At 56.7% G+C, this 21,038-nt stretch overlaps 1 protein-coding gene across 2 annotated transcripts in view; it reads left to right on the plus strand.

Moving 5' to 3' along the window:
- NOTCH1 (notch receptor 1) overlaps positions 1 to 20,256 on the plus strand; it is a 42,206-nt gene extending 21,950 nt beyond the window's left edge. The window contains exons 5-34 of one of the 2 annotated variants that reach the window (XM_065695285.1): positions 243 to 365; positions 508 to 741; positions 877 to 1,032; positions 1,124 to 1,309; positions 1,744 to 1,857; positions 2,427 to 2,540; positions 3,621 to 3,854; positions 4,130 to 4,240; positions 4,977 to 5,169; positions 5,369 to 5,514; positions 5,792 to 5,905; positions 6,790 to 6,909; positions 7,028 to 7,180; positions 7,539 to 7,767; positions 7,901 to 8,102; positions 8,229 to 8,382; positions 8,615 to 8,799; positions 8,944 to 9,076; positions 9,362 to 9,619; positions 9,713 to 9,825; positions 10,363 to 10,934; positions 11,676 to 12,104; positions 12,900 to 13,048; positions 13,655 to 13,874; positions 14,219 to 14,309; positions 14,553 to 14,718; positions 15,424 to 15,719; positions 15,995 to 16,142; positions 16,253 to 16,350; positions 16,982 to 20,256. In XM_065695285.1, coding sequence (XP_065551357.1) covers positions 243 to 365; positions 508 to 741; positions 877 to 1,032; positions 1,124 to 1,309; positions 1,744 to 1,857; positions 2,427 to 2,540; positions 3,621 to 3,854; positions 4,130 to 4,240; positions 4,977 to 5,169; positions 5,369 to 5,514; positions 5,792 to 5,905; positions 6,790 to 6,909; positions 7,028 to 7,180; positions 7,539 to 7,767; positions 7,901 to 8,102; positions 8,229 to 8,382; positions 8,615 to 8,799; positions 8,944 to 9,076; positions 9,362 to 9,619; positions 9,713 to 9,825; positions 10,363 to 10,934; positions 11,676 to 12,104; positions 12,900 to 13,048; positions 13,655 to 13,874; positions 14,219 to 14,309; positions 14,553 to 14,718; positions 15,424 to 15,719; positions 15,995 to 16,142; positions 16,253 to 16,350; positions 16,982 to 18,457 — 6,917 coding nt within the window. In that variant the 3' untranslated portion in view covers positions 18,458 to 20,256. The remainder of the gene's footprint in view (positions 1 to 242; positions 366 to 507; positions 742 to 876; positions 1,033 to 1,123; positions 1,310 to 1,743; positions 1,858 to 2,426; positions 2,541 to 3,620; positions 3,855 to 4,129; positions 4,241 to 4,976; positions 5,170 to 5,368; positions 5,515 to 5,791; positions 5,906 to 6,789; positions 6,910 to 7,027; positions 7,181 to 7,538; positions 7,768 to 7,900; positions 8,103 to 8,228; positions 8,383 to 8,614; positions 8,800 to 8,943; positions 9,077 to 9,361; positions 9,620 to 9,712; positions 9,826 to 10,362; positions 10,935 to 11,675; positions 12,105 to 12,899; positions 13,049 to 13,654; positions 13,875 to 14,218; positions 14,310 to 14,552; positions 14,719 to 15,423; positions 15,720 to 15,994; positions 16,143 to 16,252; positions 16,351 to 16,981) is intronic. The other variant, XM_065695286.1, reaches the window with a different exon arrangement.
- The last annotated feature ends 782 nt before the right edge of the window (positions 20,257 to 21,038 follow it).

The following is a 21,038-nucleotide window of genomic DNA, read 5'->3' on the forward strand; positions in this document are numbered from 1 at the left end:
CCTGCCGGGCTCTGGTGATGGTGCCCTGGCAGGGAAACCGGTGCGGCAGAACCAAGCCCTGGCAGAGGCAGGATGGGGCTGGGGGTGAAACCCACCGGGTGGCTTCGAAGCTGAGCTGGGAGTGCCTGGTGCTCACTCAGCAGCCTGCCATCAGCACGGGGTACCAGGGCACGGGGTACCAGGGAGCAGGGGCAGTGGCCAGTTGGTCGGTTGGCATCACGGCAGATGTGTCCTCTGCACAGGGTTCATGGGCCAGAACTGTGAGGAGAACATCAATGACTGTCCAGGCAACAACTGCAAGAATGGGGGTACCTGCGTGGACGGTGTCAACACCTACAACTGCCAGTGCCCGCCCGAGTGGACAGGTAACGGTGCCATCAGCACTGAGCGTGGCACGGGGTGGGCTGGGGAAGGATCCTGTGCTGGGGGTGCTGGGAGAACCGTCCCCTTCACAGGGATGCTCACAGAGCCTGCGGGAGCCTCACGCCGGTGCCCTGTCCCCTGCAGGTCAGTACTGCACCGAGGACGTGGACGAGTGCCAGCTGATGCCCAACGCCTGCCAGAACGGGGGCACTTGCCACAACAACCACGGCGGCTACAACTGCGTGTGTGTCAATGGCTGGACGGGCGAGGACTGCAGCGAGAACATCGATGACTGCGCCATGGCCGCCTGCTTCCACGGGGCCACGTGCCACGACCGCGTCGCCTCCTTCTACTGCGAGTGCCCCCACGGCCGCACGGGTGAGGCCACGTCCTGTCCTGTCCCCTGCTCACGTGCAGGGTGGCAGCTCCCCGCGTGTCCCCTGGCTCCTACCTGAGGTCTTGGTGCCTGGTGACTTCCGTGCCCGTCACCTTGACGTGCCTTTCGCTGCCCAGGTTTGCTGTGCCACCTCGATGACGCCTGCATCAGCAACCCCTGCAACGAGGGCTCCAACTGCGACACCAACCCCGTCAATGGCAAAGCCATCTGCACGTGTCCTTCGGGGTACATGGGGCCGGCCTGCAACCAGGACGTGGACGAGTGCTCGCTGGGTGAGCACCGGGTGGGAGGCAGAGATTGCGGATGGGGAACGCACCGGTGCCACCGGGAGCGTGTCCTCTGAGCCGCACTTGTGTGTTGCAGGAGCCAACCCTTGTGAGCACGCAGGGAAATGCATCAACACCCAGGGGTCCTTCCAGTGCCAGTGCCTGCAGGGCTACTCGGGCCCTCGCTGTGAGATCGATGTCAACGAGTGCCTCTCCAACCCCTGCCAGAACGATGCCACCTGCCTGGACCAGATCGGGGAGTTCCAGTGCATCTGCATGCCCGGTGGGTGCACAGCCCACGGACCCCTGCCCCGGTGCTGGTGTGGGTGGCAGGAGGGCTCTGGGTGCCCTGAGCTTCAGCTCGGTGTTGGTTTGGGTGAGGAGCCACGGGAGGTGCGTGTCTGGGGACAGCACCGGAAAGAAGCCTGGTAAAGACTGTGGGGTCTCCCACAGCAGTGTGGGGACAGGAGGTGAGAGCTGGGCACCATCCGCCCTGCTCTGATCCCCTCCTCTTCTGACGTTGCTGGCTTGGATCAAGCCAAGAGCAGGGAGACCCAGGATGGAGAGCCATGACGCAGGTTGTGCATCAGGTCCCACCACCTGTAGCACATCTTTGTAAAGATGGAGGAACCAAATGCACCCTGGTGTAACCTGCCCATCCCATGCACTGTGCCCGCCCCGCGCATGGTGCTGACGGTGCTCCTGGTCTCTCCACAGGTTACGAGGGGGTTTACTGTGAGATCAACACAGATGAGTGTGCCAGCAGCCCCTGCCTGCACAACGGCAACTGCCTCGACAAGATCAATGAGTTCCACTGCGAGTGCCCCACTGGTACGTGGCATCCGTCCCACTGCTATCACGGTGAAACGGATCCAGGATGTATCCCAGCTCCTGAAAATGGGCTCCTGAAACTTCAGAGCCCCATAAGACGGGGAGGAGGGGCTCAGCACCTCTTGGTGCTTCTGGTGGGGGTTCCCCCATTGCGATGTGTGTGCAGGCGACGCTGCTCCAGGTCCAGCCCATGGGAGAGGGGAAGGATTAAACCCCACGGCTTTGCACTTGAAAAGGCCCCTCTTTGGGAAGGAGGGCGGGGGGCCGGGGGGGCCGCACCAGCCGCTTTGAATGCGGTGTCAAAGTCACGGGGTGGAGCGGAGAATGGGGAGACGGTTAATCTGTGAAAGGAGGTTTTGAAGTTCAGAGACTTCGCTGCTCTAGAGATGTAAATAAGATGCTCTCAATGGCGGGTCGCAGCCCCACATTCAGGGCCCCCAGCAGCCATCCCCATGGAAACCCGGCGCCCTGGCCGGGATGCGGGGGGCCCGGCGGGATCTGCCCGGCGGCGGGGGGAGGCCGGTGGGTCCGGGTGCTGTGCAGGGACGTGACTTCTCCTTCCACACCAGGCTTCAACGGGCACCTCTGCCAGTTCGACATCGACGAGTGCGCCAGCACCCCCTGCAAGAACGGTGCCAAGTGCGTGGATGGCCCCAACACCTACAGCTGCGAATGCACTGAAGGTGAGGGGTCTGCGTGTCCCGGGGTGGGGGGAGCTCTGGGGGTCCCACACTGCTGGTCAGGAGCAAGCCCCATCGTGTGCCATAAAACCCCATTATAGCAACAAGTGCCCACCTCCGGGGGGATGTCCCCAAAGGCCCTCACAGTGGGACGGTCCCCTCTGACGTGACTCCAGGGGCTGGCAGAGCGAGTGGTGCCGGAGCCCGGTGCTCACGAGGTGTGGCCCTGCAGCAGCCGTCCCACCGGGCTCCCACCTCGGCGGCGGGCGGCAGCGAGGGGGAAGGCAGGAAGGAAGGAATAAAGCTGCCTCTATGGGGACGCAAGGTGCAGGGCTGCGGGGGCTCGCCGCCCGAAACCCAAGGAGCGGTTGCACAGAATGATGACTTGAGCCCTGGTGGCAAACAGTGGCTCTTTTGTGGAGCAGCTCCCGCCAGAAATCTTCCAGCTGAATGGCCTCTAATTAGTGTCTTGCTAATGCCAAGCCCCGATGAAAAGCTGCTATGTGGGCTTGGCGGGGTCTAGTCAAAGCTGTACTTTGTCCTCGCCTCTCCACCCCCAAACCCGGCAGGGAGGGAGCCGGCCGGGAGAATAGGATCTGCCGGGGGGTTATTATTCGGGGTGCCTGCGGCCGGCCCCCCCCGTGCGCTCCGGGATGAGCTGCGGGCAAGCGCGGGGCCCCGCTCGTGAGCCGGGGCGGTTTAATGCAGGTCATTGTGCACCCCGGGACAAAGCCCCTGAGCCGGCTCTGAGCAGCGTTGCTGCCCCTGCTCCCCTGCCTGCGCCCTGCGCCGGGGGTCCCGGGGCTTGTGGTGGGGCGGGGGGGCAGGTCAGACCACCCCGGTACAGCCTCATACGTGGCCAGGGTGGGAAGGGGTGTCCTGCATCCCCCATCCTCTCCCTGCATCCCCCATCCTGACCCCACATCTCCCATCCTCACCCCATATCCCACATTCTCACCCTGTATCTCCCATCCTCACCCTGTATCTCCCATCCTCACCCTCCATCCCCCATCCTCACCCTGTATCTCCCATCCTCACCCTGTATCTCCCATCCTCACCCCGCGTCCCTCCCGCTGGTCACAGGTTTCTCGGGTGCTCACTGTGAGATTGACATTGATGAGTGCGACCCCGACCCGTGCCACTATGGGACCTGCAAGGACGGCATCGCCTCCTTCACCTGCCTGTGCCAGCCTGGCTACACGGGCCACCGCTGCGACATCAACATCAACGAGTGCCAGAGCCAGCCCTGCAAAAACGGGGGCACCTGCCAGGACAGGAACAACGCCTACAACTGCCTCTGCCTCAAAGGGACCACGGGTGAGCAGAGGGGCCTCCGGGGCTCCATGCAGGTCGGCTGTGCCAGTGCAGCCTCCCTGCCCCATCCCCGGGTGGGTTGGTTCTGGGGCATCCTTGGTGAGGGTGAGTTCTCCCAGTCTGGTGCCCAGCTCCTGCAGGACCTGCTCCCCACCTGGGAGCTGCTTGTGGCAGAGGCGCTTTGCCATGGAGGGCTGGCACCCATCAGTGCTGGTGGGCTTCGTTTTGCCTCATCAGTGGGGCTGGGGAACCCCTGATGGCACCACTGTCCTCCCCAGGACCCAACTGCGAGATCAACCTGGATGACTGCGCCAGCAACCCCTGCGACTACGGCAAGTGCATCGACAAGATCAACGGCTACGAGTGCACCTGCGAGCTGGGGTACACAGGTAAGGGCAGGGCCTGCAGCCACCGCGGCACCCCGGGGACGTGGTGCAGATCCAGGGGAGCCTTGGGATGTCCCCTGTGCCCATGGCAGTGCCAGGATACCCCACGCATCAGGGGCGAGGTGCACTGGGGCGGGTTGATGCTGCCATCCCACTTCCCACAGGGAGGTTTTGCACCCTCCAGTGCTCCTGCTTGCCCAGGAGGGTGACCCTGGCTCTGGCCGCAATCAAAGGGGTGTCTGGTGCCGGGAATCCGAGTCCCGCTGCGCCCACTCCCATGGGTATCAGGTTGCTGCCTTGTCCGACTGGTTTGTTTGATGGGAATGGCGGAGGGCTTTGATGGGAGCAGCCCCCACCTCCCCCTGCTCCACGGCCCCTTCTGCTCCTGCCCGCCGGGAGCCGCAATAAAGCCGGGCTTTGTCGGCCGTGCCAGGTAGGGTTACAGGCTGAAACCAGCTCCCTTCATTATTCCCTCCTGGACCAAACGAGCCCAGGGCACAGCCTCTTCCCAGTCACATTAATGGGACCAGACGGGCAGCGCAGGGGTGTGAAGTCACCCTGCCTGCAGGGCAGCCCGCTCCTATGCAGCCAGCACACGTGTGCCTGGAGATCGGAGCCTCCAGCAGCCATTCCCGGTGGCTGGAAGGGGACCTGCCCAGTGGATACCCCCAGGATGCGGTGCGTGCCCCCCGTGCCATGCATCCCATGGGGTAACTCTTCCTCACACCCCCTTTCCCAGGGCGCATGTGCAACATCAACATCGATGAGTGCTCCAGCAACCCCTGCCACAATGGGGGCACGTGCAAGGACGGCATCAACGGCTTCACCTGCCTCTGCCCCGAGGGCTTTCACGACCCCAAGTGCCTGTCCGAAGTGAATGAGTGCAACAGCAACCCCTGCATCCATGGGAAATGCCACGACGGGCTGAACGGGTAGGCTGGAGGGATGGGGACCAAAGGGCCACCAGCAAAGCCAGGGGCAGGGTGTGCGGCCGTGCTCTGCTCTAGTGCTGAGGGATGTTTCCCCGCAGGGGCATGATGAGGAGCCGGGTTTGCTGGGTGGATGCTGGCTGCTGTAGCCAGGCCACATCCGGCCAGATCCTGTGGTTTATGCCCCAAATTCCCCCCCAAGCTACAGGTGTGACTGTGACCCAGGCTGGAGCGGGACAAACTGCGACATCAACAACAACGAGTGCGAATCCAACCCCTGCATGAACGGCGGCACCTGCAAGGATATGACCAGCGGCTACATCTGCACATGCAGGGAGGGCTTCAGCGGTAAGGGTGCAGCCAGGGGCACTGCTGGGGCCTGGGTTGGAGCTGTGGGTGGGGGTCCCCATGCTGCTGGAAGGGCTGGAGGATGGTGGAGACCCCAGGTCTGGCTGGGAGATGTGGCAGTGCAGGGGGACCTTCAGCAGCGTTTGGGTGCCCAGGGCTGGAGCTGAGAGCAGGAGGGTGATGGGTGGGCTGTTGCCATTGTCGCCTTGTCCCCACTGTATAGCCCTCTCCCAGCAGCACACCTCCATCACAGCCACTTCTATGTTCCTTAATGCAGGACCCAACTGCCAGACCAATATCAACGAATGTGCCTCCAACCCCTGCCTGAACCAGGGCACGTGCATCGACGATGTCGCCGGCTACACCTGCAACTGCCTCCTGCCCTACACAGGTGAGGGGGAGCTCCCTGTGCCCCCCAGGTCCTCACTGTGGGGCTGCTGCTTGGTGTGTGACAGCAAATCAGTCCCTTTTGCATGTGCAGTGGGGCTGCCCATGGCTGCGGCTCCATCTGCCTGTGCCACGGTGCAGCCGGAGGAAATCTGGAGGAGCGCTGGGAAGCAGTCAGCCAGAGCTTCCTCCCTCCTCATCCTCTTCCTCTCCTCCTCCTGGAGGGCACCAAGGCAGTGCTTTGGCTGCAGTGGCACTGGGGCAGTGGCACTGGGTGGTTGCCCCGCTCACACCGCACTGCCCTGGGGGGGGCGTGCTGCTGCTGGCCCCATTCTCTGCCGTGACGCTCAGGCTGGAAGAGGCGAGCAGGGGCCGAGGGGCCGGGGGATTCTGCTGAGCCAATTCCTGTTTGCCGGCCTCCCGCTTCCGCTCGCACACAGCGGCAGCCAGAGCACAATTGCAGGAAGCCGTGAGCTGTTTCCTGCCCTCGGCAGTGGCCATAGAAACCCCTGGGGGGACAGGGATGGGGGGAAGGCTCTGGAAAATAGCAAAGGCCAGTTCGGGAGATATTGGCTGACAGGGAAGATAAGGGTTCGGAGGGAACGTGTCCCTTGGCTGGATGTAAACAGGAAAAGCAGCTGAGAGGGATGGGGGGGAGCGCAAAGCGGGGAAAGACACCCGAGCAGCACTTCCCTGCCAAAGGAAGTGTGCAGCGCTGTAATGCAGCCCAGATTGCCAGGGCTAAAGGATTCATGGGGGGCTGGTGTCATGGGGGACGAGGGATGGAGGAGAAGGCCCCAGCTGGGTTGCTCCAGAGCCTGCCCCAGGCGGGGCACAGGGGTGGTGGGGTCTTGGAGGGGGTCTCATTGGGTGCTTGTGCCCGTGCAGGAGCCACCTGCGAGGATGTGCTGGCCCCCTGCGCCGGCAGCCCCTGCAAGAACGGCGGCGAGTGCCAGGAGTCGGAGGACTACAAGAGCTTCTCCTGTAGCTGCCCCCCTGGCTGGCAAGGTGGGGGCATGGCCTCTTTGTTGGCTGGTGCCAGCAGTGCCCGAGACAGCATCATCATCCCTGGGGCTTTCACCGGCTCCTCCAGCCCTCACGGTCCCTGTCCCGCTGTGTCCCACAGGTCAGACCTGCGAGATCGACATCAACGAGTGCGTGAAGAGCCCCTGCCGCAACGGGGCCACGTGCCAGAACACCAACGGGAGCTACCGCTGCGCCTGCAGGACCGGCTTCACCGGCCGCAACTGCGACACGGACATCGACGACTGCAAGTCCAGTAAGAGCAGGGGCTGGTCACGGACCACGCTCAGCCTGGCCCCAGTGTCCGTCCGGGGGTGAGCCCTGGCCATGCTGCAAGTGCTGGAGGGGCTTTAGGGCCACCTCAAGCATGTCCCATTGAGCTGCATCAGTCCGGGGCCAGATGGGAGCTGGCAGGAAGGAGGCTGGGGGGAAGAGTGATGTTCAGGCAGTGAGCGAGTGTGTCCCATGTGCCTGCTCCCACCGTGGGACTGGTCCAGCCTGGTCCGTGAGCTCTGTCCCATCCCTCCGCATGGCCAGGGATGTGTGTGGGGACAGTGCTGTGGGGCAGCTCCCAGGACCCGTTTCACTTTCACATGCCTGTCCCTCTTCCCTAGATCCGTGCCGCAACGGTGGCTCCTGCTCCGATGGCATCGGCACGTTCTTCTGCGAGTGCCTGGCTGGCTTCCGTGGGCCCAAGTGCGAGGAGGACATCAACGAGTGCGCCAGCAACCCCTGCAAGAACGGTGCCAACTGCACCGACTGCGTCAACAGCTACACCTGCACGTGTCCCTCTGGCTTCAGCGGCATCCACTGCGAGAACAACACCCCTGACTGCACCGAGAGGTACAGTCTTTGTCAGGCTGGAGCAAGGGGCTGAGGTCCCTGCGCTGCCCCGTAGCCCTGGGCAACTGCGTGGGGCTTTGGTGTGGAGCAGGACCAGCGGTGGCTCACTGGGATGTGGTGTGTGTGTTCCCAGCTCCTGCTTCAATGGCGGGACCTGCGTGGATGGCATCAACGCCTTCACCTGCGTGTGCCTGCCCGGCTTCACGGGCAGCTACTGCGAGCACGACATCAACGAGTGTGACTCCAAGCCGTGCCTGAACGGGGGCACGTGCCAGGACAGCTATGGGACGTACAAGTGCACTTGTCCCCAGGGATACACCGGGCTCAACTGCCAGGTAGAGCCTTGGGCTGACGCTGGTGTCCGTCCATGCATGCTGGCTGTGGGGGGGTCACTGCAGCCTCCACTCCTGCAGAAGCCCTGCTGGGTCCTGACCCCCATCTCTTGCTCTGCTCCCCCCCAGAACCTGGTGCGTTGGTGCGATTCCTCTCCCTGCAAGAACGGAGGCAAGTGCTGGCAGACCAACAACCTGTACCGCTGCGAGTGCAACAGCGGGTGGACAGGGCTCTACTGCGACGTCCCCAGCGTGTCCTGCGAGGTGGCTGCCAAGCAGCAAGGTGAGTCCCTCACAGGGCCAGGGCTGGGGTCCTCGGGTGCCCCCCATGCTGGGCTCTGAGCAGGAACAGGCTCAGTTCCCTTGGTGGGGATCTTTGCACGAGCAAAGTGATCTCAGGGGTTGCTGTAACGTGCACTCAGGCTGCAGTCCCTGGTGGGATGCGCAGTGCTCGGCACATGGCCCTGTGGTGTGTGGCTGTCACCGAGGTCCCCACGCCTCTGCTCTCCCTGCAGGTATCGACGTAGCGCATCTCTGCAGGAACTCGGGGCTCTGCGTGGACACCGGCAACACTCACTTCTGCCGCTGCCAGGCCGGCTACACCGGCAGCTACTGCGAGGAGCAGGTCGATGAGTGCTCCCCCAACCCCTGCCAGAACGGAGCCACCTGCACGGACTACCTGGGGGGCTACTCCTGCGAGGTGGGTGCCACGGCGGGCAGGGACCCGCACGGAGATGCTGTTGGGCTGCGCAAGGGGTTTGGTGCCCCCGTAGAGGCTGTGCTCCTGCTGCCATGTGGGAATTGAGGGAACCTCTCTAATAGCTCCCCTCTTCCCTCCTTGTAGTGCGTGGCCGGTTATCATGGAGTTAACTGCTCAGAGGAGATCAATGAGTGCTTGTCCCACCCGTGCCAGAATGGAGGAACCTGCATCGATCTCATCAATACCTACAAATGCTCCTGCCCCAGAGGAACTCAAGGTAAATTAACTCCCCAGGCTGGGGCATTAGTGGGTTGAGTGCAGATATCCTCGGTATCTGCTCATTAGCTGCTCGGGCTGGCAGAAGCAAATGCCGTGGTAGGGGTTTGTGCTTGCTGCGGGCTTAGCCATCAAGGCCACGCAAGCTTGGGCAAGGGCTGGGCGGTTCCTCCTGCCATTGGCTTGGTCAGGATCAGCCCCTTCGCAGGGAGGGTTCACACAAGGGACCACCGGGCACCCCGATACTGTTTGATGAGCTGTGTGGGTTGTTCCCCCGTTTCTCTAGGGGTGCACTGTGAGATCAATGTGGATGACTGCAGCCCTTTCTTTGATCCTGTCACCCTGGGGCCCAAGTGCTTTAACAATGGCAAGTGCACGGATCGGGTAGGTGGCTACAGCTGCATCTGCCCCCCTGGCTTTGTAGGGGAGCGCTGCGAGGGAGATGTCAACGAGTGCCTGTCCAACCCCTGCGACGCCCGCGGCACCCAGAACTGCGTGCAGCGGGTCAATGACTACAAATGCGAGTGCCGGCCCGGCTATGCAGGTGAGCACCACGTCCTCCCCGTGCCCAGCCGGCAGCCACGCCAAGCACCCCCCGCGCCTTCCTCTGCTCCTCTCACACTCCTCTCCCTCGCAGGCCGTCGCTGCGACACCGTGGTGGATGGTTGTAAAGGCAAACCCTGCAGGAACGGTGGAACGTGTGCGGTTGCCAGCAACACCGGCCGTGGCTTCATCTGCAAGTGCCCCCCGGTAGGTACCCGCTCCTCTCCAGCTCCCAGCATGGGATGTTTCACTTGCAAGTCAGCCCCTGGCACAGAGAGGCTGTTAAGGGTCCAGTTTAGCTCCTGAGGCTTCCCCAGTGGGGATAGCCTGGGGTAAGCATGGAGCGGAAGATGCTTTGCTGTGGTGCTCACCGGAGGGAGGTCTATCCGTATGTGCATACCCTCCTCATTTGCAGGGAGACTGGGTTAGGGTCAGGGAGGAGGAGGTGGCTCAGCCCTGCAGGTAGGATGCTCTGCAGAACAGAGTCTTGCCTGGTTGACAGTTATTTGTACCATATAAAGGTGGAGCAGGCAGCTGTGGAGAATTGCTCCCTTTGTGTTGAGGGGGATGCTCTAACAGGGCTTACATTCTAGGTTATTCTTGCCCATCACTAGTTTCAGGGGACATGTCAGAGCCATGCCCTGATTCACCGGGCTCGTGCCGAGTTTCCCAGAACACACGTGTTGGGCTGCTCATAGGACAGCATCAGTGGTCCTGACTCCCTCCTTGCTCTCACCTCCCCAGGGATTCGTCGGTGCCACCTGTGAGAACGACTCCCGCACGTGCGGGAGCCTGCACTGCCTGAACGGTGGCACCTGCATCTCCATCCACAAGAGCTCCAAGTGCATGTGTGCGCCGGCCTTCACCGGCCCCGAGTGCCAGTACCCGGCCAGCAGCCCCTGCACCTCCAACCCCTGCTACAACGGCGGCACCTGCGAGTTCTTCAGCGATGCCTCCCCCTTCTACCGCTGCAACTGCCCCGCCAACTTCAACGGCCTCAACTGCCACATCCTCGACTTCGATTTCCAAGGCGGGATCGGGCAGGACATCATCCCCCCCAAGATCGAGGAGAAGTGTGAGATCGCGGTGTGCGCGGGGTACGCCGGCAACAAGATCTGCGATGGGAAATGCAACAACCATGCCTGTGGCTGGGATGGGGGCGACTGCTCCCTCAACTTCAACGACCCCTGGAAGAACTGCTCCCAGTCCCTGCAGTGCTGGAAGTACTTCAACGATGGCAAGTGTGACTCCCAGTGCAACAACGCTGGCTGCCTGTACGATGGATTTGACTGCCAGAAATACGAAGGGCAGTGCAAGTAAGTGATGTGCTCCTCAGTCCTGTTTAAAGCCATCTCCACTGGCTGTCTGCGGGTATTTTCTGGTTACACAGAATAGGGTTGGGAAGGACCTGAAGATCATCTCCTAAGTGCAGACTTGTTCACTCTCTGTGCTCTGTTCTGCTGCCTATGGGGTTGCAACTCGAGCAACCACACTCCCCTGTGGTCTTACTGAGTTTATATACTTGGACGCTCTCTGGGTTTAGCTCATTCCAGATGGCTTCCCTGTCCTTGCCTGTATCACGCCATAGATGTGAGTTCTCCAGCTCACAGTAGCAGCGCAGTGAGTTTCAGCGTAGGGAGACCCCAGATGGAAGAGCAGCCAGAAACCATGATGATGTTAACATCCAGGCATTCACCAAACATTGTCTTTGGCAACAGCAGGAACTTAATCCCAGATTCCTGGACCAGCTCTGGTCTGAACAACTATTGTGTGTCCCCATGTCTTCTGTGAGTCACAGCCATTTGTCCCTTTTCCTGGCATCTAAACTGAAACTTACAATTTAACAGCTGCTGTCTTCCACCTGCAGAGCTGAGCACCTCACAGTGCTGCAGGGAACAGTTGCCCTCAATGAAAACTGGCTTAGTGTCTATCAGGATGAAGGATATTTACACACGAGAGCGGTCCTTGTGGACCAGCTCTTATTTTCTCAGCAGGTGGGCGATATGTGCAGTGCTCGGTCTAATTCACTCTTCCGCCTTTCTTTGTCTCCCACCCAGCCCTCTGTACGATCAGTACTGCAAAGATCACTTCTCAGATGGTCACTGTGACCAGGGCTGCAATAACTTTGAGTGCGAATGGGATGGTCTGGACTGCGCAAACAACATGCCAGAGAAGCTTGCTGATGGCACGCTGGTGGTGGTGGTCCTCATCACTCCTGAGAACCTGAAGAACAACTCCTTCAACTTCCTGCGGGAGCTGAGCCGCGTCCTGCACACCAACGTGGTCTTCAAGAAGAACCCCAAGGGGGAGTATATGATCTTCCCATACTATGGCAATGAGGAGGAGCTCAAAAAGCATTACATCAAGAGGTCAACAGAGGACTGGTCAGATATGTCTAGTGCCGTCATCAACAAAGTAAAAAGCAGCCTGTACTCCAGGGCTGGCAGAAGGCAGAAGAGAGAGCTCGATCAGATGGACATCAGAGGGTAAGGGGGACCAGTGGGCTCCTTTTTCACCGAGCAGCATTTGTTTTCTGTGTTGATAATAGGAACACGCTATAAAGGGAAGGATGTAGGTCAGATAATTGTATTTAGATGTTGCTTTCTGTGTGAATAGAAACCGGATTTTGCTCTCATGTGGGAAAATCGAGCGATGGTTCAGGAATCCCTGATACAATGCTGCGCCGACTCTCACGATTGAAGGAGCCCTGTGTATTGTTGGGAGCCGGGGCTGGGCTGGGTGGGACCTGGAAGCAGAGGTTGGCCTGACCGCCTGTCTGACTTCAGGAAGTCATTAAGTTAAGCCTCAGTTTCTCCTTGGGAAATGCTTTCTAGAGCTTTGTTGTAAAGCTCAATTACTGCAAACTGTGTTTGGAGATCTTTGGTATAAACATATAGATCTAACCTCCTCCCTCTCTGTGGGCTCAATCAAAAGCCACTGAAAGCAAAGGAGTCAGAGCAGCGAAACTGATGTGGAAAGATCTGAAGGCTCCCAAACAGCATTTTTTAAGCTGCCGTAGTGTCTGGGTACTTCTAAAATGTTGTGAAGCAGAGAATCCCTTCCACTCCTGTAGATAAGGAGCTTGATTTCATGGCATTCATCGAGGCAAATCCAATAGACCGAGAGTGTGGGGAGCTGCAGGGCTTGAGCCACAGGGAAGCAAGGAGATGGGTTCCCACCTTCTACTTCCCACTGATGGTGGGTTAAAGAGGGGAGAGAGGGCTCACTGTCTGCACAGTGTGGTCATTGCTGCGTGTCTCTCATTGACTCTCCTCACACAGATCCATCGTCTACCTGGAAATCGATAACCGCCAGTGCATCCAGTCATCTTCCCAGTGCTTCCAGAGCGCCACGGATGTGGCGGCATTCCTGGGGGCCTTGGCCTCCCTTGGCAACCTGAACATTCCTTACAAAATAGAAGCTGTTAAAAGTAAGCATGTCTGGTCAGCCGGGGAGGAGAGCCAGCCCAAACTGCCCGGCCTTACCCGTGTTCGGTTCCCTGTCAGCTGCCTGCGTTAGACCTGGCTTTAACCACCTTGTTGGTTTCGGATCTTTTTCTTTAAGTTCTGTTCTTCAAAAAATTGCAAAAGCGGTTAAATTTTTTTGCTCATTCCGGGTTTATTTCAAAATCATTATCACTATAAAAGTCATAGAGAAAAAAGCAAAGAAATCCCAACCAGCTCCGATCAATCAGTGACATGCAAGGAGTTGAAGTTTGTATCTTGAAAATCCCCCCTAAATCCTTTTGTCTTAACAGCTCAATGCGAGCGCAATGATTTGAAGTTCACTAATCCTTTTCCTTAAAGGAGAAAAAAGTGAAGCTGTCTCCTGGTGCAGCCTGGCTTGTGCAGCCGAGAATTTGCCGATGGTTTGCAATTCTGATTAATAGCGTATAAAATGACCTTATTTTGGGGGGGCTGATTTAGACCAGACTTAGGTACCTCTATTAACTAATTTTCCCTTCATTTCCACTCGGTCACTGCTTTGCTATGCAGCTTAATATCTCAGCATCTCTTTGTGCCCCACTGTTTTGTAGGTGAAACAGCCGAGCCCACGAAGAACTCCCAGCTGTATCCTATGTACGTGGTGGTGGTGGCTGTGCTGGTCTTGCTTGCTTTCATCGGGGTGGGAGTACTGGTGTCTCGTAAGCGGCGCAGGGAGCATGGGCAGCTCTGGTTCCCTGAAGGCTTCAAAGTGACAGAGTCGAGCAAGAAGAAGCGACGGGAACCACTCGGGGAGGATTCTGTTGGACTGAAGTGAGTAGTTTGCTTGCTAAGCCGTTAAAACACAGTGCAGCGGGGCTGCTCGGGGCTCTTCTGAAAGAGCCCAGGGGAGTTTTGTTCTTTAGGGCATCAAATTGGTGTGGTGGGGAGGAGAAAAATCCGGTTTCTGAAAGTTCTGCATGGGGAAAAGAGTGTTCCCACCTGGAGGAGGTTTTTAAATGCTCCGTGCTCCAATTGCGCTCGGTAAAATATTACAGGAGGGAAACCTGGAACTTCTCTTCTTGATTCTTCTCAGCTCGTGCATGCCGATGAACAGAGCCCATCGCAGAGTGCTGCCTGCAGAGGAGCTCATTTTTTGTATGTTTTCCTTTTTAAAGGCCCCTCAAAAATGCGTCAGATGGCACGCTGATGGATGACAACCAAAATGAGTGGGGTGATGAGGAGACCTTGGACACCAAGAAGTTCAGGGTAAGCTCACTGCCACATCCCCTTTCTGTGCTGCAAGTAGTCACTGGCTGGGTTTTGCCATGGAAGGAGCAGGGCGCTGTGGAAAGCAGCAGAGCAGAGGGACCCTCGGGGGCCTGGTCTGTGTGTGCGTTGCTGCTGCCGGCTCCTTCGCAACCTGTGTGTAACGAACACCGCTGGGACTCACAGAGCTTCCCCCTGCTCGTGTGCTCTGCTCTGTGCTCACTTCCCGCTGTCATTCCTCAGTTCGAGGAGCAGGCGATGCTGCCCGACACGGACGACCAGACGGATCACAGGCAGTGGACCCAGCAGCACCTGGATGCTGCCGACCTGCGCATCTCCTCCATGGCACCTACTCCACCGCAGGGGGAGATCGATGCGGACTGCATGGACGTCAACGTCAGAGGTCCTGGTAAGGTGACCCCTTTCCCTTCTGTGCTGCTTGGCAGCTAAGCTGAAATCCTTTCTTACCTATTGCTGATGAGCAGTCCCAGACAGCCCGACTTCTATCACTAGGACTGAGTTGCTGATAGTCCTTCTACATTGCATGGCTGCTGTTGTGTGTGATTTAGTGATGGACCTTGTCACATTTCACTTTCCATGAGATCTCTTGTTTAATCACTGAGATGGAAATTAGAGAATACAGAAGTGCCTGTTAAATCATCCAGCTTATCTCTCTGCCACTCCTAGATTCCTCTCCTCCCACCAAGCAGCATGTTTCCTAATCTTTTCAGGTTTTTAACTGTATCAATAGCTAATAGGCTTTCATATTATCACAAACATTTGGTCTTCTCCACGTCTGTGAAACTGTGCTCTGAAATATCCAAGGCTGTGCTGTACCATGCTTGTGTTTGCTTTGAGCAACCTTCCATATAAATTGCACCTTACATGCTGGAGTGTGCAAGCTCTAACAGATGAAATAGGAAAAGCAGGGAGCAGTGAGATACCACTAAGGAATTTCAGATCTGTATCAGAGGGAGGATATTCGTGTTTGATGTTTAGAACCAGTCAGGAACTCGTCTTGATGCACCCCTGAGAATAAGCATCTATTGCAGAGAGAGCATCTTGCTGATGGGGTAAAAAGCCTTTATTCACCGAGTTCCCCTGCGCTTTTCAGATGGTTTCACCCCGCTCATGATCGCCTCGTGCAGCGGAGGAGGGCTGGAGACGGGCAATAGCGAAGAGGAGGACGATGCTCCCGCCGTCATCTCGGACTTCATTTACCAAGGCGCCAGCCTGCACAACCAGACTGACCGCACCGGGGAGACGGCGCTTCACCTGGCTGCCCGGTACTCCCGCTCGGACGCTGCCAAGCGCCTGCTGGAAGCCAGCGCCGATGCCAACATCCAGGATAACATGGGCAGGACCCCCCTGCACGCTGCCGTCTCTGCCGATGCCCAGGGAGTCTTCCAGGTAATCGATGCTTTCACCTCTTCTCAGGGTTTAGTGGGGAAAGCGCTGGTGCGCGTTGAGTCAGTCACACACTGAGCGTGAACTGGAGTCCCTGTGGTCTCAGGGCAGGGCACAGCAAAGCAACAGCCCCGTAGTTACCCTCTGATGGGCACCCCCAGACTGTGAGTGGCCACTGGAAGGATCAGCCCTGTGGAAAGGGTGTTGCAGGTCCTGAGAGCTGGGTACCTGGAGCTCTCTGTCCCTCCTAACGCTTGTGAGTCTGGCTCTTGTGGCAGATCCTGATAAGGAACAGGGCAACAGATCTCGATGCCCGAATGCATGACGGGACCACTCCTCTGATCCTGGCCGCTCGCTTGGCTGTGGAGGGCATGCTGGATGATCTCATCAACTGCCATGCAGACGTCAATGCCGTGGATGATCTAGGTACTGCGGGCATCTAAAACAGGCTTCCTCAGAGGCGGGAGGAGAGAACTGCTTGCTGTTACTCTTACTGTTCACTCATGAGTGTTGTATTTCGTGGTCTTCCTCTGTAGGCAAGTCAGCACTGCACTGGGCAGCTGCTGTGAATAATGTGGAAGCTGCAGTAGTCCTGCTGAAGAATGGTGCCAATAAGGATATGCAGAACAATAAGGTAGGGGTCTCCTGGGCTGACATAGGCAAGGAAAGAACCATTGGGGAAGTCTGTTAAATGGTAATCTTTTGCCTAAAATACAACACTGTCACTGAGACCGATTTGATTGTTCTGATGTGAATGAAGCTATTGGATCATAGAATCATGGAATGGTTTGGGATGGAAGGACCTTAAAGCTCCTCCAGTTCCAACCCCTGCCCTAGGCAGGGACCCCTTCCACTGGAGCAGCTTGCTCCAAGCCCCTGTGTCCAACCTGGCCTTGAGCACTGCCAGGGATGGGGCAGCCACAGCTTCTCTGGGCACCCTGTGCCAGCGCCTCAGCACCATCAAGGCAACACGTGGGATTTGGTCCCACGGGTGATGTCGAGGGGCGATGCAGTGCTTGGTGAGCAGTATAACGGTGTTCTTGTGGCTATCTCCTTGCATGTTCTGGGTCATTCATAGGGTCTGATATCAGTATAAGGACATGGCTCAGCAGGGTACGAAAAAGCAGCAGCAGAACCTCACTGGAGGAGAGGTGGTGGTGACCATCTCTGCCACCCAACCACATGGTGTTGGGTGCGGAGCTCAGCACAGTGTTAGCCAGTAGAACCTGTGAACTTACACCTAATGGTCTTTGCTGGGTTTCCAGGAGGAGACCCCACTGTTCCTCGCAGCCAGAGAAGGGAGCTACGAAACCGCCAAGGTCCTGCTGGACCATTTTGCCAACCGGGACATCACGGACCACATGGACCGGCTCCCGCGGGACATCGCGCAGGAGCGCATGCACCACGACATCGTGAGGCTGCTGGATGAGTACAACCTGGTGCGGAGCCCACCGCTGCACAACGGCCCTTTGGGAGCACCCACACTGTCCCCACCGCTCTGCTCCCCCAACAGCTACATCAGCAACCTGAAGCCTGCCGTGCAGGGCAAGAAGGCCAGGAAGCCGAGTACCAAGGGCCTGAGCTGCAATGGCAAGGATGCCAAAGACCTCAAAGCCCGGAGGAAAAAGTCACAAGATGGCAAAGGATGTCTGCTGGACAACGCCAGTGTGTTGTCTCCAGTGGACTCCCTGGAGTCGCCCCATGGGTACCTGTCGGATGTCGCCTCTCCTCCGCTGATGACCTCCCCGTTTCAGCAGTCCCCTTCCATGCCTCTGAACCATCTGCCAGGCATGCCCGATGCCCACATGAGCATCAATCACCTCAACATGGCGGGGAAGCAGGATATGGCCATGGGAAGCTCCAGCAGGATGGGCTTCGATGCGGTGCCGCCGCGCCTCTCCCACCTCCCGGTCTCCAGCCCCAGCACCGTGATGAGCAATGCCCCAATGAGCTTCTCTGTCGGCGGGGCATCGGGGCTGAACGGGCAGTGTGACTGGCTCACCCGGCTGCAGAACGGCATGGTCCAGAACCAGTACAACCCCATGCGAGGCAACATGCAAGCCGGGGCGCACCAGCAGACGCAGAACCTGCAGCACGGCATGATGACCTCCCTGCACAACGGCTTGCCCACCACAAGCTTGTCGCAGATGATGAGCTACCAGGCCATGCCCAGCACCCGCCTGGCTTCCCAGCCCCACCTGATGCAGAGCCAGCAGCTCCAGCAGATGCAGCAGCAACAGCTCCAGCAGCAAAACCTGCAGCCGCAGCAGCAGGCGCAGCAGCAGCCGGCACCGCAGCCGGCACCGCAGCCGGCGCAGCAGCAGCACCACAACCCCAGCTCCAACGCGAGCGGCCACATGGGCCAGAATTTCCTTGGTACGGAGCTGAGCCAACCCGACATGCAGCCGGTGAGCAGCAGCGCCATGGCGGTGCACACCATCCTGCCGCAGGAGTCCCAGATGCTGCCCACGTCTCTGCCGTCCTCCCTCGCCCAGCCCATGACCACCACGCAGTTTCTAACCCCACCTTCCCAGCACAGTTATTCCTCCCCCTTGGACAACACCCCCAGCCACCAGCTCCAGGTGCCCGACCACCCCTTCCTAACGCCGTCTCCGGAGTCTCCGGACCAGTGGTCCAGCTCGTCTCCTCACTCCAACGTGTCCGACTGGTCCGAGGGCATCTCCAGCCCTCCCACGAGTATGCAGTCACAGATGGGACACATCCCCGAAGCCTTCAAGTGAAGGGCGGTGATTCAGAGACGCTGGCGCGCAGGGGGAGGTCGAAGCTCGAGGGAGACCTTTTTTCAAAGGACATTGGATGCTTTTATCAAAGGATCCTTTTTTAAATGTTTTTATATAAAAAAAAAAGCGAAAAGACAAATTAATTCCTTTTTTTTTAGTATTTATTTATGTACTTTTTATTTGACATGAAAACACTGCCTTTTTATTTATATGTTCTATTATGAACTCAATGTGGGACACCAATTGTGTTTCAAGGAATCGAACAATTAGGGTTTTATAGGACGTTCTCTTTTGTTTCGGGGGTTCGTTGTGTTTGGTTTCAGAGGAAATGTCTATGTAAAGCTATTAGCGGCGATTTGTGATTCTGAAACGCCATTAATTTATTGTTTTTCAGCTCAGAAAGAGGTGAAAAAGGGGAAGGAAAAATTAACTGAAACCACCGCTTCTTGGGGGGGAAAAATTAAGTATGGAGGGATTTTTGGAATGTACTTTAAAATGGTTCCTATGAGAGGACATTTTATGGTACCAGTCACGAACCTTTGTTTAAATTTCAGTATTATATAGTTGTACATTTGCCTTGCTAATAGAAATTTTTGTTCTCTCTTGTTTTTTTATATATATATATAAAAATATATATATTTAAATGATTTTTATGAGCTAACAAAAAAGGTGAATCGGGATTATAGACCTGTCAGAACAGGTTCCAAGCTAAAACACCCCAACGAACCACAAACCACGAATCCTGTCCCCCACCAAAAAAAGAAGAGTATTTGCCAAACCTTTAGGAGAGCAAGCCCATAACCGTGGAGTTCATACACAAAGGAGACTTAATTTCACTTTGAGTATCTTTACTGTCGTTTAGTTCTTGTGTTTGCATTCGCGTAACTGTTTAAGAAATAAATGCCATTATGAACTTGTAAAGCACGTCCTTATTTTAAGGATGTCCTGCCTGTTTTAAGGAAGGTTTGTCTGTCGGTGCAGGCAGCCTGAGTGAGATTACACAGCATCACAACCCTGCCACCGCCGGTGCTCGCCCGAGCCCAGCTCCTCTGGCAGTGCCATCGCTGGGGCCCGGTGGGAAGCGCTGCTGGCGTTGGTGGGATGCTGGCCTGGTTCAACAGGAGGGCGAAGGAGAGCACAGCCGAGGCTGTGCCGTGAAACGTTGACATTTTGTTCTTGTTAGTCTGGAGTGATGCATCTCTTTTATATTGGTGTGCACTCTTCCTGTGTATCATGTAAAATATAGTACAAGCCTGTGGCAGATTTAATGTTTGTAAATACGTTTTGGGTTTTTTTTTTAAAGAAAAGGTGGATTTTGTTTCAAAAATCTAAATGAACGAGTCTTAAATATATCCTAAATATATCGCCTTAGAGAGGTGTTGGAATATCACTCACTCGGGTGCAAAGGCAAGCAGACACCCTAAGACTAGATAGGTGTATGGGACAGGCAACTAGAGAGCAGTGAATCAAGAAAACCTAAGGAAAGGGTTCCTCTCCCTCGTTCCTCTTTAGAACACCAAATAAAATGGACATTTCTCAAGGCACAGCGCCTTGCTGAGCACTCATCTTAGTGAACATTTCAGACCATTGTTATTGTGACATGCCTAATATGAGTGATACAAACATCCCGTGGTGTTGAATCTTCCTATGTTTTATAAACTAGAGTGTAGTTTAAGAAAAGATATCTTCTGTAATAAAGTTATCTACATGCAAAGTTGTAGTTTGCAAAAATGATGTATTTTTTTTGGTTAACTGATTTGCAATAAATGATGCTTTTGGGCATCTAGATTTTACTAAAACTGGAACTTGGTGGTTTTGTTGTGGACTGGTTGAAATCTGGGCTCGATACCCACTGTCTCCCACTACTGCAGGGCCTTCCCAGCTGCTTGTTCCCTGTGTTAAAGCTCAGAGCAGGGCTCTGGACAATGAAACCCTCCTTGACTTGTGCAAAACTGCCATCAATGTCAGAGGTCTGGTTTGAGCAAGGCATGAGAGGCTCTGCTTTACCTGTGCTGTGGATGCTCTGATGTCCCCCAGGCCTCTGCCATTAGGTCAGGATCTAATGGGTAATCATTGAATCAAACGGGTAATCATTGAAAAGTTGTCTTAAAGAACATCGCTTGCGCATGTTCACCTGTGTTCCATCACCTTAAGACTGCTTTCTGATCAGGTTTTTAGGAGCATTCCCTCGCTGATGACACAGCCAAAGATAAAAAATGGCCATGTGCTTCTGATTAAATAATGCCCACGGAAACAGCCTGCTATGAGGGGTGTTAAGAGTTATGTTTAGTGCTTTCTCCTTCACACATGGTGCTGGGCACATGGCTGGGCTCTCAGAGGTGGTGTTTGCACAGGTAGGAACTGGGGAGCCATCCGAGGGGCACCAGTGCCAAAGTGAAGGTCTCACTAACACCACTCCAGGCACAAACCCCACACAAACGTTTGCTGTCCTTGCTGCACTCAAGGTTTTCAAGGTAATTTGATTCTTTCTTTTCCCCACAGGGACTCTCTAGGCCAAATGCAGCTGCAAAGTCCCCAGATAACTGGATATAAATAGCCAAGCCACGGAGCTCCTCATGGT

This window comes from Lathamus discolor, chromosome 15 (assembly GCF_037157495.1).
Source record: "Lathamus discolor isolate bLatDis1 chromosome 15, bLatDis1.hap1, whole genome shotgun sequence".
NCBI classification, from domain to species: Eukaryota; Metazoa; Chordata; class Aves; order Psittaciformes; family Psittacidae; genus Lathamus; species Lathamus discolor.